General features: G+C 41.9%; 2 protein-coding genes across 3 annotated transcripts in view; both read right to left on the minus strand.

Moving 5' to 3' along the window:
• LOC137625292 (mitochondrial inner membrane protease subunit 2) overlaps positions 1-15,727 on the minus strand; it is a 113,320-nt gene that overhangs the window by 43,942 nt on the left and 53,651 nt on the right. The window contains exon 2 of one of the 2 annotated variants that reach the window (XM_068356106.1): positions 14,366-14,977. The exons of the other annotated variant lie outside the window; for it this stretch is intronic. Within the exon in view, the coding sequence (XP_068212207.1) occupies positions 14,366-14,899 (534 nt within the window). The 5' untranslated portion in view covers positions 14,900-14,977. Of the gene's footprint in view, positions 1-14,365; positions 14,978-15,727 lie in introns of those variants that run through there. 2 annotated transcript variants of the gene reach the window in all.
• Positions 3,124-14,310, minus strand: LOC137625291 (KICSTOR complex protein ITFG2-like). The gene is made up of 2 exons (XM_068356104.1): positions 13,054-14,310; positions 3,124-3,365 (listed from the first exon to the last, which is right to left on the minus strand). The coding sequence occupies exons 1-2, from the start codon at positions 14,308-14,310 to the stop codon at positions 3,156-3,158; spliced, it is 1,467 nt and encodes a 488-aa protein (XP_068212205.1). The 3' UTR covers positions 3,124-3,155.

A 15,727-nucleotide genomic window follows, 5' to 3' on the forward strand; every position in this document is an offset into this window, starting at 1 on the left:
CAGAGGAAAAATTGAGGTGGTGTTGACAAGAAGTACTGGAGTACCTGACCACAGATGGCGCTGTGGTGTTCACCCCCACCTGTATAGCGATCGCTGGCGTATCCCGACCGTAGATTTCTGTCGGCAACAGAGTTGACAGCTACATGATTATCGGGTAAGATTAATATTGAAAATTTTTTAGTTTTGTCTTGGTCACCAACAACAATTTGCTTTATCATTCAGTGATATACAGTACCTTAGAAGTACTTGTACTGAATTTAAGAGAATTTTTGCTTCTCAAATACCACAATTAACTTTGAGCGATACCATTCTTGGTCAGTTCTATCCACGTTCAAGAAAATTAACAAATTGGGATCATAAACTATTTGAGATTTTGTCCTCTGTCGTCTAACTCCCGACAGCCACGGCAAAGCCCCTTCCACGGGAGGGGCAAATGCAGGTCGGGCACTCTAATTTGCCTATAACTCTCTCTCTTTGAAACAGTTTTACCAGATTACACAATCCAAAGCAGGCAGTAGGCATAGGTGGGCAAATGTATGACTTGGGCCTGACGCTAGGCAAAGGGTAGTCAGTTGTGACTGGCAACACGGTCCCTATCCCCTAGTCAGGCATCCAACAATGGGCAAGGCACTTTGATGATTTGCCCATGGATTTCTCGTCTATGATATCATCTACAGTCGTGATTGCCACCCAAACCACAATATTAGTAACAGTGTCTGCCCGTCGTGCATTTGCCTCTTCTGTAAAAGAGACTTTAAGTGCGAGTTAATTTGTCAATTATTTATATTTTTCATTGTGAATTATTAATTTTTATTCATTTCTGATGTTAAGGGTTCTAAATATTTCAATAACTGTCATTCAAAATCTTTTAGAAATAAGTGTACTGCATACATGTATTTAAGGACTTGTGGAACATGCAGTGAATTTTCTTTATTGCTCATGGGAAAAACTGGTTTAGAATACGAGCTTACTCCTAGTCCAAATTAAATTCATAAACAAAGGAACTATTTACATGAATTTTTTCCCCATCACCAGGTCCAGCATTCTGGAAAATAAGATATCAAACAGCATCCTTGATATATCAGGCCAGAAATGCCATTCAGCAATAGAGTGCAAATGATCAGATCAAATGCCTATCATATTTCATGTGCCAATCCACCTTCTAACACAAGGATATCATACTATCACCCTGGCAAAAAAAACTAATCCAATCCATATTCTAGCTCTATTTCACAGCAATCAGGTTGAAATGCAAGTTTGTCAGGTAATTCCTTCTGTATTCTACAATCAATTCTCTTAGTTTCATACTAATTACTTTATTTAACCCTTTTACCCCCAAAGGACGTACTGGTACGTTTCAGAAAAGCCATCCCTTTACCCCCATGGACGTACCGCTACGTCCTTGCAAAAAAATGCTATAAAAATTATTTTTTTCATATTTTTTATATTTTTTTGAAAAAATTCAGGCATTTTCCAAGAGAATGAGACCAACCTGACCTCTCTATGACAAAAATTAAGGCTGTTAGAGCAATTTAAAAAAAAATATACTGCAAAATGTGCTGGGAAAAAAATAACCCCCTGGGGGTTAAGAGTTGGAAATTTCCAAATAGCCTGGGGGTTAAAGGGTTAAGATCTCTTGACTCATATGATGAACAACTCAACCCAACCAATTCTGGTCTTTCCATCAACTTCTATACTTGATATCAGAGTGAAGCTGACTACACATCACCCACATTATCAAATGATTGTGGGTTCATAAGCAGAATTCTTATCTAATTTATTAGCTTCAAAAGCCATTCTCTTGCGTACATTTATCTCTCTCCCTTACGACGGTCAACGAGTTATGATGCGTCTTTTATAAAGTCAAACTTGAAGATAAAATGTAGGAGACTGGTGTCATCTGTCACTTTATTGTCGACGAATTGTGTTATCATGCCAAGAGAAATAAAACTATCTTCTTTCTATTTAACCTTTATTAATAAATCAGAAAATATAACATGTAAAAGAGCTACATTATTTACATCACTACCAACAGTTTCTTCAATTAAAATCAACTACTGTACTAACAATTTTCAAGACAGAAAGCCTGACTTTGATGACTTCCTTTGCAGTTAAAGTATCAAGGAACCTGACTACTATTTATAGTTAATACAACATACTGCATGCAAAGGTCCAATGAGAATTACATGATTATGATTAGCTAATTTCCATTAAAACATGATAAATCTGCACTAGCAAAAAACCAAAATGATGACATTTTGGGATAAAAAAAGATTCAACAAAGTTTGAGCAGAGAAATTAGCTATGAAATGTATTTTATCAATCATAGATCTGATTTTGGCTGCAATGATATTCACTTTTTTATAAATATTGAACAAAATAAACAGGTTACAAAAACTATAAAAAAAAAACTTAAAAGTCAATGTAAGAGATCAACAAAATATGTAATGTAAATTCAATAAAGACTGAAATTACTATAATACCTTTCATAGATTATGCATTTAGTACACCTATCTTTACTTTGCCCATATTTGTCTTCCGGCCAACTGAAAATAAATTGGAAGCCAACCACTGACAATTGTAGGTTTCTGAACGACCGATAGCATTTGTTCGTCACTGCTTTTCTGTTCTAACAATATCCAGTCTTTAATGAATGACAAGTTTAAGTTGCTGAATAACCAATAGCATTTGTTTGTCACCACTTTTCTGTTCTAACAACATTCAGTCTTTAATGAATGACATTCTGAAATCATCCGATGGAAAACAAACTTGACGCAGTTCTTCAACTTTGGATAAATTTATAGAACTTAAACAGCAGAGTACGAAAGGTACAAGTGATGATAACCGAATATGAATATTCTCAGTACCTATATTTCTTCATGGATCCTACAAAAACTGACATGCCATACAAAGAGAGAGACTCTTATTGTGTTACCATAAAAATTTCATAGTACTGTAATACAGTATCAATGTGAACCGTAACACAACTACCCGAAGAAATGCTTCAGGCTTTAACTATAAATTAGATCAGTTATACATACATACAGTATATACATATGCCAAGGCAATTCCCCCAATTTTGGGGGATAGCCGACAAAATTGGGGGAATTGCCTTAGGTATATGTATGTATGTATGGAAGGAAAAAATAAACCCATCACTTTAATTTCCCATACAGCAAATAATGATTAACTGCTCTTAGCTTTGACTGATCATTAATGTCGATGCCCATCTTCTCAAGAATGTGACGGTATTTGGGGTCGTTCTTCAAAACCTCTGTGACCGTCGTGGTGACGATGTGCGGCATTGTGATGTCGGGGTAAAGAAATATGCGGTTGTTGAAAGTGACGTAGACCAGTGATGGCACCTGAGGAGAAGTTCATAGATATATCGGTCAAAATTAAAACCAAAATGATGGAAACTAAGTCTTATTGAAATGGTAAAAATGTGTGACAAAAGTCCTGCCTTTGTAATAACTAATTGAAGATGATTAAAATATCTGAGCTAAAATAACTTTGGAGACAAATGCCACTTATGACCGATTGTTCTATCGAAACAAAATGATTCACTATTGTAGGTAGTAGGTTGGTAAAGACACCAGCCACCCTTTGAGATACTACTGTTTAAGGATTATTGGGTCTTTTGGCTGGCCAAATATTACTACATTGGATCCCTTTTTGGTTATGGCTCATTTTCCCTTTGCCTGCACAAATACTGACTAGTCTGACCTATTCTTTACACATTCTTCTCTTTCCAAATAATGTACACTGAAAAATACTTCTTCACTCAAGGGGTTAACTATTGCATTTTAGTTGTTCAGTGGCTACCTCCTCTTGGTAAGGGTACAAGAGACTCCAACTATAGTGAGCAGCTCTTCTAGGAGAGGGACACTACAAAATCAAACCCCTGTTCTCAAGTCTTGGGTAGTGCCATAGCCTCTGTACCATGGTGTTCACTGTCATGGGTTAGAGGTCTCTTGCTTGCAGGTACACTCAGGCTCACTATTCTATCTGTTTCCTTTCCTCACTGGGCTATTTTAACCTGTTGGAGCCCTTGGGCTTAAAGCATCCTGCTTTCCCAACTAGGATTGTAACTTACCATTAAATACTACTACTACTACCCTGTACTACTACTACTTATAATAATAATGTAATTTAAGTCCTTTAATATTCTACTTTTCACTTTTGCATTATTATTCCGCTTGAAGGCTATAAAAAGAACTAAGAGTTTCCATTGCAAAACAATTCCTGGCCTTAAACGAGACCTCCCTGCTTTATTGCCAGCCAAAAAACCCAAGATGTTTACTAGTCAGAGGAACTGTTAAAGCAAGATTTGCAAAAAATTACAATACTTTATATGCATATGTACAGTATATCCCTATTGCTTATTCTGAATAGTTACTGTATGGTACTCTTCCAAATGGAAGTCAAAACAAGGTTGTCAAACTCTTACTAAGCTTACAAGTGATGTTTTTAACTATACCTTTTCCCATAGGTCTCAAAGCAATCCTTTCTCTAAGGAAAATTTCCATTGGTACCTATTTCAAGTGAAGATTTCAAATTAGCCCCTTGTACGATGTTTTTAACCCCCGATCACAAGGATAAAAGGACTCACAGGTAAATAGCAACCCCATACAGAAATGTTATAAGATGATGACAAAGACTACCACAGTATGGAAACAGGTCAATATCATATATAAAAATCCTATAAGGAAAACAAAATATTCCCATCTTTTTATTTCATGTGCATGGCTAAGACTGGATGATAATTGAATTGGGAAATATTTCTCTCGGCTTGGAATTATTAAAGAAAAAAAATTTCTTGACTAGGCCTCTATAAAAGTGTAAAATTCCAAATTTTCATAAAAATATATAGCAAAGCTTTATAAAGTTTTGAATCATTTTGTATAGTATCTGCCTTTAACAAGAATAAGTTTTGAATAATTATGGAAAACATTACTGAGCCTTTTTAACTATAAAGAATTCTGCAAGTCTTCAAATAATACAAAATTAATAAAAAATATCAATAAGGCTCAAGTTACAATTAACAAGGCTCCAAGTTGTAATTAAAAAAATCTACTTTTATTTAATGATAAATGACCAGGACTTTCGTTGAATTGAAACTGTTGGATTTTGAAGATTTAAAAAAAAAATTATACAGTTTTCCATAATCGACAGTGAAAAATTTCAGATTCAAATAACCACTAAATAATTTCAGATAATCTAAAAAGTGAAATGATCAACCTATTAAAGACTATAACTTTTAGCAAAAATTGTACATAGTTTTTATACAACTAACAGTCGTATTCACTAAGGAAGTCATTGCAAAATAAGGAACCTACTTTTGAACGAGAAGAGTCTACTACATAAATGAAACCTTTCTCAAAAGCAACCATCTTTTAATCAACAACAAGTAGTATCTATAAACCCTAAATTCTTGCCTTATGCTGAGAAAGTGTGTGCACAAGCAAACTTATTTGCAAAAGGACGCTCCAAAATCAAACCATTGTTCTCTAGTCTTGAGTAGTGCTATAGCCTCTGTACCATGGTCTTCCTCTGTCTTGGGTTAGAGTTCTTTTGCTTGAGGGTACACTCTGGCACACTGTCCTGTATTATTTCTCTTCCTCTTGTTTTGTTAAAGTTTTTATAGTTTACATAGGAGATCTTTATTTTGATGTTACTTTTCTTAAAATATTCTATTTTTCCTTGTTTCCTTTCTTTATTGGGCTATTTTCCCTGTTGGAGCCCCTAGGATTATAGCATCCTGTTTTTCCAACTAGGCTTGTAGCTTAGCAAGTAATAATAATAATAACAATAATAATAATAATAATAATAATATTGATAATATGATATTTTAATTATAAAATAAATTTTTGAATATACTTACCCGGTGAATATAAAGCTGCAACTCTGTTGCTCGACAGACAAAAAAACTGTACAAAAAAACTCGCCAGCGATCGCTATACAGGTTGCGGGTGTGCCCATCAGCGCCAACTGTCGGCCAGATACCATACTCCATGTAAACAAAGACTCAATTTTCTTCTCATCCCACTGCGTCTCTATTGGGGAGGAAGGGAGGGTCATTTAATTTATATATTCACCGGGTAAGTATATTCAAAAATTTATTTTATAATTAAAATATCATTTTTAAATATTTAACTTAGCCGGTGAATATAAAGCTGATTCACACCCAGGGTGGTGGGTAGAGACCAGTTAAATATGTTTACATCTTATGAGCTAAGAGTTTTTATTTCATTTTAGAAGTTATCAAAATAACAAAAACAAAATAAATAGGTACCTGGTAAGGAAGTCGACTTAGACGATTACTCTGCCTTATAAGTACGTCTTCCTTACGGAGCCTCGCGATCCTCTTAGGATGCTGACAGACCCCTAGGAGCTGAAGTATCAAGGGCTGCAACCCATACAACAGGACCTCATCAAACCCCTAATCTGGGCGCTCTCAAGAAATGACTTTGACCACCCGCCAAATCAACCAGGATGCGAAAGGCTTCTTAGCCTTCCGGACAACCCATAAAAAACAACATTAAAAACATTTCAAGAGACAGATTAAAAGGATATGGAATTAGGGAATTGTAGTGGTTGAGCCCTCACCCACTACTGCACTCGCTGCTACGAATGGTCCCAGTGTGTAGCAGTTCTCGTAAAGAGACTGGACATCTTTTAAGTAAAATGACGCGAACACTGACTTGCTTCTCCAATAGGTTGCGTCCATTATACTTCGCAGAGATCTATTTTGCTTAAAGGCCACGGAAGTTGCTACAGCTCTAACTTCGTGCGTCTTCACCTTAAGCAAAGTTCGGTCTTCCTCACTCAGATGTGAATGAGCTTCTCGTATTAACAATCTGATAAAGTATGACAAAGCATTCTTTGACATAGGCAAAGATGGTTTCTTAACTGAACACCATAAAGCTTCAGATTGGCCTCGTAAAGGTTTGGTACGCTTTAAATAGAACTTAAGAGCTCTAACAGGGCATAAGACGCTTTCTAGTTCATTGCCTACGATCTCCGATAAGCTGGGAATATCGAAAGATTTAGGCCAAGGCCGAGAAGGCAGCTCATTTTTGGCTAGAAAACCAAGTTGCAGCGAACAAGTGGCTTTTTCCGACGAAAATCCGATGTTCTTGCTGAAGGCATGAATCTCACTGACTCTTTTAGCCGAGGCTAAGCATACCAGGAAAAGAGTCTTAAGAGTGAGATCTTTCAGGGAGGCTGATTGTAACGGCTCAAACCTGTCTGACATGAGGAATCTTAGTACCACGTCTAAATTCCATCCAGGGGTAGCTAAACGACGCTCCTTGGTGGTCTCAAAAGACTTAAGGAGGTCTTGAAGATCTTTATTGTTGGAAAGATCTAAGCCTCTATGCCGGAAGACCGATGCCAACATGCTTCTGTAGCCCTTGATAGTGGGAGCTGAAAGGGATCGTCCTTTTCTCAGGTATAAGAGAAAATCAGCTATTTGAGCTACAGAGGTACTGGTCGAGGATACAGAAACTGACTTGCACCAGTCTCGGAAGACTTCCCACTTCGATTGGTAGACTCTAATGGTAGACGCTCTCCTTGCTCTAGCAATCGCACTGGCTGCCTCCTTCGAAAAGCCTCTAGCTCTCGAGAGTCTTTCGATAGTCTGAAGGCAGTCAGACGAAGAGCGTGGAGGCTTTGGTGTACCTTCTTTACGTGTGGCTGACGTAGAAGGTCTACCCTTAGAGGAAGACTTCTGGGAACGTCTACTAGCCATCGAAGTACCTCGGTGAACCATTCTCTCGCGGGCCAGAGGGGAGCAACTAACGTCAAAATTGTCCCTTCGTGAGAGGCAAACTTCTGCAGTACCTCGTTGACAATCTTGAACGGTGGGAATGCGTAGAGATCCAGATGTGACCAATCTAGGAGGAAGGCATCTATATGTATTGCTGCTGGGTCCGGGACTGGGGAGCAATAGATTGGAAGCCTCTTGGTCAGCGAGGTTGCAAAGAGATCTATGGTTGGTTGGCCCCAAGTGGCCCAAAGTCTCTTGCACACATCCTTGTGGAGGGTCCATTCTGTTGGAATTACTTGCCCTTTCCGACTGAGACAATCTGCTATGACGTTCAAGTTGCCTTGGATGAACCTCGTTACTAGGGAGATGTCTTGACCTTTTGACCAGATGAGCAGGTCCCTTGCGATCTCGTACAACGTCAGTGAGTGGGTACCTCCTTGTTTGGAGATGTACGCCAAGGCCGTGGTGTTGTCCGAGTTTACTTCCACCACTTTGCCTCGAAGGAGATACTCGAAGCTTTTCAAGGCTAGATGTACTGCCAACAGCTCCTTGCAGTTGATATGCATGCTCCTTTGACTCGAGTTCCACAGACCTGAGCATTCCCGACCGTCCAGTGTCGCGCCCCAGCCCAAGTCCGATGCGTCCGAGAAGAGAACGTGGTTGGGAGTCTGAACAGCCAGGGGAAGACCTTCTCTTAGGTTGATATTGTCCTTCCACCAAGTCAGACAAGACTTTATCTTTTCGGAAATCGGGATCGAGACCGCTTCTAGCGTCTTGTCCTTTTTCCAGTGAAAAGCTAGATGGTATTGAAGAGGACGGAGGTGTAGTCTTCCTAGTGACACAAATTGTTCCAGGGATGACAGCGTCCCTACCAGACTCATCCATAGCCTGACTGAGCAGCGTTCCTTCTTCAGCATCTTCTGGATGAATAACAGGGCTTGATCTATTCTGGGGGCCGACGGAAAAGCCCGAAAAGCTAGACTGTGAATCTCCATCCCTAAATACAGAATAGTTTGGGATGGGACCAGCTGCGACTTTTCCAAATTGACTAGGAGTCCCAATTCCTTGGTCAGATCTAGAGTCCACTTGAGATCCTTCAGACAGCGACGACTGGAAGAGGCTCTGAGAAGCCAGTCGTCCAAATAAAGGGAGGCTCGGATGTCCGATAAGTGGAGGAATTTGGCCACATTCCTCATCAGCCTCGTAAACACGAGAGGAGCTGTGCTTAGGCCAAAGCACAGGGCCCGAAACTGGTAGACCACATTTTCGAAGACGAATCTCAGAAAAGGTTGGGAGTCTGAGTGAATGGGGACGTGGAAGTAGGCGTCCCTGAGGTCTAGCGAGACCATCCAGTCTTCCCTTCTGACCGCTGCTAAGACTGACTTTGTGGTCTCCATGGAGAACTTCGTCTTTGTGACAAAGACATTCAGAGCACTGATGTCTAGCACCGGTCTCCACCCTCCTGTCTTCTTTGAAACTAGGAAGAGACGGTTGTAAAATCCCGGTGATCGAAGGTCCGAGACTTTGACCACCGCTCCCTTCTCTAGCAAAAGAGACACTTCCAGTTTCAGGGCTTGTCTCTTTTCTTCCTCTCTGTACCTGGGAGAGAGATCGATGGGAGACGTTGCTAGAGGGGGTTTGCGTACAAAAGGGATTTTGTACCCCTCTCTGAGTAACTTTACAGATTGTGAATCTGCGCCTCTCCTCTCCCAGGCTTGCCAGAAGTTCTTGAGTCTGGCTCCCACTGCTGTCTGAAGTTGCGGGCAGTCAGACTCTGCCCTTGGAGGACTTGGGTCCTTTCCTCTTCCCTCGTTTCCCTTCGGCACGAGCACCTCCTCTGCTGGAGGCTCTGCCACGAAAGGGCGGAATAAAGCGAGACGCTGGAGTGTCTATCCTCGGTCAAGCAGATAATGTAGGCAAAGGGGGAGCTTTGCGAGCTGAGGACGCAACAAGGTCGTGGGTGTCCTTCTGAACTAACGAAGCGGCAATTTCCTTTACCAAGACTTCAGGAAACAGGCACTTGGAAAGGGGAGCAAAGAGAAGTTCAGATCTCTGGCATGGTGTAACTCCAGCAGACAAGAACGAACAGAGAGACTCTCGCTTTTTCAGGACTCCGGACGTGAATGAGGCAGCTAGCTCATTGGACCCATCACGGACGGCCTTGTCCATGCAGGACATAATGAGCAAAGAAATATCCTTATCTGTCGAAGAGATTTTCCTGCTCAGGGCTCCTAAGCACCAGTCTAAAAAGTTAAAGACTTCGAAAGCCCTAAAGATCCCTTTAAGAAGGTGGTCCAGGTCCGATGGTGACCAACAAATCTTCGAGCGTCTCATGGCAAGGCGGCGGGGAGAGTCTACAAGACTTGAGAAGTCGCCCTGGGCAGAGGCAGGAACTCCCAAGCCGAGAACTTCTCCCGTGGCATACCAGACGCTCGATCTAGAAGAGAGTTTAGATGGGGGAAAGGCAAATGCTGTCTTCCCTAAACTCTTCTTGGACTCTAACCAGTCTCCTAACAGCCGCAAAGCTCTCTTGGATGAGCGTGAGAGGACGAGTTTAGTAAAGGCAGGTGCGGTAGAAGGCATGCCTAATACAAACTCTGACGGCGGAGAACGAGGAGCCACAGAAATAAAATGGTCAGGAAACAACTCTTTGAATACAGCCATGACTTTTCTAAAGTCCAATGAAGGTTGAGTTGCCTTGGGCTCGTCCAGTTCTGACTGTTGATCGTCTTGTTGTTCAGCAACATCCTCATCAGAAAGTTCCTCATCCAAAAACTGATGAGGAAACGGCAACGGAGTGGGCAACGTCTGGTTCGCTGAGTCCGGTCGCACTGGTGCATGCGTGACGGAGCCGGACGCAACGTCATGGAACTGCTGCACAGTCTGTGAACTGTCAACAACCATGGGAGCGCGAGGACGCACAGCGTCCACCCGAGACTGTCTAGACCGTCTGGGTTGTGCAGTCGAAACCACACCGGGTTGCGGAGGTTGACGCACCGCGTCAAAACAAGTCACCTCTGATGGTTGTTGAACGTCCTGAACGTCAACAACCACCTCCGAGCGTCGCTTAACGTCAACGTGCGGCTGGCAACCCACACTGGGTCGCATCGGTGGAGGAACCACCTCAACTGGTAGACGCGAGAAGGTTACCTCAGCGTCAACAGGACGCACAACCGATCGCTTGGAAGGTTGTTGGCCAGAAGGTTCAGCAGCAACCTTCTCCGCATGAAAGTCCTGCATCAAGGACGTAAGCTTGGACTGCATGTCTTGCAGCAAAGCCCATTTAGGGTCTACGGGAGCAGGTGCGGCAACAGACGGGGTTAGCGACTGAAGCGGTACCGCTTTGCCTCTCTTAGGCGGTGAGCAGTCATCAGATGACGGCAACGAGTCCGAACTGACCCAGTGGCTACAACCGGGACGTTGGACTTGTCCTGAAGGGACCGACTTACGCTTTAAAGGTCGTGAGACCTTGGTCCAAAGTTTCTTACGAGAAACACCTTCAGACGACGAGGTAAAAACGGGCTCTCTCGTCTTACGTAGGTAGGGGCGATCTTGGGGAGATACGCCTGATACCATGGAGGGAACGTCTGTTCGCTGATCAAGGCCTCTCGAACCCATGCGTCGTACGACATTGCTTCTCCCCTGGGCTTGGGAGCTTGCAAGAGGTCCCGGACTAGGAGGACGACAGGCACGAACAGACGAACCCTCAAGCGCAACACTGTTCACAACACTTTCACTAAGCACTTTATCACTTCCCGCGGCACTTTGGCACTTTAGCTCCTTAACATCCGCCATGAGTTGATTGCGGTCACTTGCAAGGGACTCAACTCTCTCCCCCAGGGCATGGATAGCACGCATCATGTCAGCCATCGATGGTTCCTGAGTGCCAGGAGGGGGGTTAGGAACAACCACTACAGGGGAAGGAATAGGTTGTGGGGCATGAGGAGAGGAAAAATCTATCGACCTAGAAGAACTTCTCCTAATTCTATCTCTCTCTAGCCTGCGTGTGTACTTCTCAAATTCGATAAAATCGAATTCCGAAAGGCCCACGCATTCCTCACACCGATCTTCCAATTGACAGGTTTTACCCCGACAATTGGAACAAACAGTGTGAGGGTCGAGAGAAGCCTTCGGAAGACGCCTAGAACAGTCCCTAGCATTGCATTTTCTAAAATTGGGAACTTGTGAAAGGTCAGCCATTTTGAATTGGTCAAGGGAAAATTCCAAAAAACGATCTAAGTCATCAACAATGAATCCGATACAAAAAAAGAGTTCAAGGATTTATTTGAAGAAAAACCCTGCACAGCGAAAGCTCAAAACCAGAATATAGTACTTCACCAAAGATGATGGGAAAAACTCCAGGTTTCAACAGCGAGTAAAGTACGTCTTGTCGACACGTCGACAGAGAGAAAATTGAGTCTTTGTTTACATGGAGTATGGTATCTGGCCGACAGTTGGCGCTGATGGGCACACCCGCAACCTGTATAGCGATCGCTGGCGAGTTTTTTTGTACAGTTTTTTTGTCTGTCGAGCAACAGAGTTGCAGCTTTATATTCACCGGCTAAGTTAAATATTTAAAAAATAAAAATAAAAACAATAATAACAAAAATAAAAGGGGCCACATTTATTTTAGTTTATAACTACAGCTAAAACATTAGGAGAACCCAAACTACAAGAGACTTTTTCTTTCAAGGCCACAGAAAAACTACAAATTTAAAAAAAAAATTTGCATTTTTCCTAACTAAACAAACTTCCGAGTCAATTAAATGGGTTACTTCTAGTTCTGTTTTTTACGACCAACCAATTAAGAAAACCTGGTTTGGTTGAATCATAATACGTTGCTACGCAACCCCATGATGCAACCGAACCCGGTTTTCTTTTTTGATTGTCTGGTGATAAAATATGAAACTAAAAGTAATCCATTTAAATGACAGAAATTTGTATCTAAGAAAATTTACTGCAGTAACTAAATAAGATTTTGCCCTCAATTCCTAATATACTTCCTCCTTATATTAAGTTATTTATGCTTAGCAAGTGGCAAAATAACACAGTAATTCATAACAGTACAGGTAGTTCAAGTACCCAAATCTTTATTGGTAAGAATTGCTTAACTTAAAAATTACTTCATGAACTTCGGAACATTATAAATTAATGTGCATAAAAATCTTCACCTGACATTCTCTCTAAAGCTACACAGTTTTGAATATAATTAATGTATGACTTTTGTTAATAAAAATCAAAATGGTTTATATCATGACACTAATAATAAAAAATGTACATACCTGCTTTCCTTTGATGCCATAAAGGCCAGCCTTGAAAGTGTTGACATGGTGTGGGAATGTAAACCGCACACAGTACATGTTGTCATACACGATGTAGGTGTTACCATCCCAGGCACAGGCTATGACTTCGTCCTTCCCATTCTGCGTGACATCCATTGCATGGACAGCAAAAAGCTGATGATCCACCTGCAGATTCCATTTGATTTTGCCATCGTGCACCAGCATCAACGTGCCGTCTAGCGTAGCAACGGCAAAGCCCACCGAAGGCTTCGGAGAGTGCTCTTGATGGTAGGATGACGAAGCACCGTTGCTACCTTCCTCATCGATGTCAGTGGAGTACTTTCTCTGGTTATAGCCGGAACTTAAATTGGACTTCACAAAACCAAAACTGCTGGGAAATTCCAAGCTATTTCCATCCTCTCCAATGGCTTCATATTTACCACTTCCATTCCCCTCCCCATCAGAATTATATCTGAATTTATCAAGTTTTATGTTGCCAACAATTTGGGTCTCAATTTGGGGATTCCGCAGTCTCGCCGAGCTCAGCCCGTGATAAAAGACGGACATTTTTGTCAGCACTTCCAATGGCATGTTTTCATCAAAAGGGTCTTGGTCGCTATCTTCGTGAGTTCGCGCTTTAAGGGTGAAGTAAGTACCCCCGGGTTGTGCAGCCAGAACTGAAGGGCTGCCATCACTGCATTCACTAAGAGAAATATTTCCTATCTGGTCCACCAACTCCCACTTATTCTGACCAACCAGTTTCCCATTCAACTTCCCTCCAACTACATTGCCTATATTAATCCAACGGTACGTACGCACAACACGGTCGGTCAGCCCAACAACCATTTCTGCAAGTCCGTCGCCATTAACGTCTCCGATCAGTATTTCTTTTATGTTGGCAGGAATGTGTTGGACATGCACAGGTTGCATCTCTCCTTTATCCTGCATAGAGTCTCCTAATTGCACGTTCTCAAAGTCATAAATGTAACAGATGCCGCATCCCGTGGCTGCAATTAACACATTATGACCAAAGTTAAAGATGTCCCCTACAGCCACGGCCGTTATCATTCCTAAATCCGAGAAGACATGGACTGGCCGGGACTTTTCACCCTTGAAAATAGCCAAGGTCCCCTTCTCATTGCCCACAATAAGCTCATTTTGTCCATCGTTATCAACATCACCAAGACAGATGGCATTCTTGCTAATATTCCCTTCAAACTCAAACTCCATATGATTTACAAAAGATACCACCCTCATATTGCCGAATGCATAGATCCCCTAAAACTGCCTATATATCTAATCTAATTTGATGTTAATCATCAGAATCTAAGCATTCCTGTTCATCTACCTCAGATCCACGATCTGCTACGTCCCGCAGGTTGAGGGGTATGCGCTCGAGGGGGAGTTCACTTTCGAGCCTTTTCCAACGCGCTGGTGGCCATACGATTCTCGATGCTTTGGCGGTTATCAGTCCAACGGCAACCGGTCCAAAGAAATTTGAATCGAGCGAATGACCTGTGTGGTCTCCTTCTACCCAGCAATGCCCTTCCGGTACTCTCACATACCTGCTCTTGTAGCCAAGGGTACGGATCAAATCTCCCTCTAGAGCAATGATGCGCTTTATAATTTTCTGACCGGGGTCTTTAGGCGAGATGAGTGACACCATGTCACCACGGCTGTAGCTGAATGATCGGGAGCTCCACCGATTCAGAAACACAAAGTCACTTTTTCCATTTCCAGGATTTAGAGCTGGTTGCATGGAAATACCTTCTACTTTAGCCACATACCCAAAACAATCTACGAAAGTGACGCCAATGGGAATGCCCACTGCCACAGCTCGCAACATTAGGAAAATAGTCAGCAGTTCCCAATAAACTTTGTTCTAAACAACAACACTTGTAAGTTGCGTTGAAACTTGCCTAACCTGGAAAAGAAAAGAAAAAACCATGATGAGATCAATATGACAAATTTGGAAGTAATTTGTATTTTTCTTAATGATACAAACCTTGAGCTCTTTATTAGGGAATATATTTTCAGTGAAGCTGGAAGACTAGTCATAAGACTTTTAGCAAAGATATAACTACCCACTGCTAGTTAGTAGGGGGGGAGGGGGTAGTACCAGCTACCCCAGGCACACACAAACCTGTGTTCTATCGTCCCATTTGATTGCAGGCACGACTTGCAGGGGTACAGGTGCTGGCGGGACAAATTTGTATAAAGAGCAAGGTTTGTATTGGTAGGAAATATACATATGACTTTCAAATTTGTCATTTCTTCTGTCGCTAATACAAACCCTTTCGCTCTTTAGCCAAGACTCGCCCTATGGTATGTGGAAGTCCTAACCAACTGGGTAGTTTTTGACCAGGGGTGTTCCTCCATGTTAAGCATGTTTTTACCTGCTGCTGCCTCCAATGCCTTATATGACCGCGGAGGTAGCAGCAGTAGGGGATTCAGCATTATGAAGCTTCATCTGTGGTGGATAATGTGGGAGGGTGGGCTGTGGCACCCTAGCAGTACCATCTGAACTCGGTTGAGTCCCTTGTTAGGCTGGAGGAACGTAGAGAGTAGAGGTCCCCTTTTTGTTTTTGTTTCATTTGTTGATGTCGGCTACCCCCCAAAATTGGGGGAAGTGCCTTGGTATATGTATGTATGTATAAAGGAATCACCCTAAAAC

This window comes from Palaemon carinicauda, chromosome 32, assembly GCF_036898095.1.
Source record: "Palaemon carinicauda isolate YSFRI2023 chromosome 32, ASM3689809v2, whole genome shotgun sequence".
Taxonomy (NCBI): Eukaryota; Metazoa; Arthropoda; class Malacostraca; order Decapoda; family Palaemonidae; genus Palaemon; species Palaemon carinicauda.

Coding starts and splice junctions, on each gene's coding strand:
- LOC137625291 (XM_068356104.1), bottom strand. CDS start 14,310: ATGAGGGTGGTATCTTTTGTAAATCATATGGAGTTTGAGTTTGAAGGG. Junction 3,366..13,053: donor ATGGCATCAAAGGAAAGCAG/GTATGTACATTT, acceptor ACTTCTCCTCAG/GTGCCATCACTGGTCTACGT.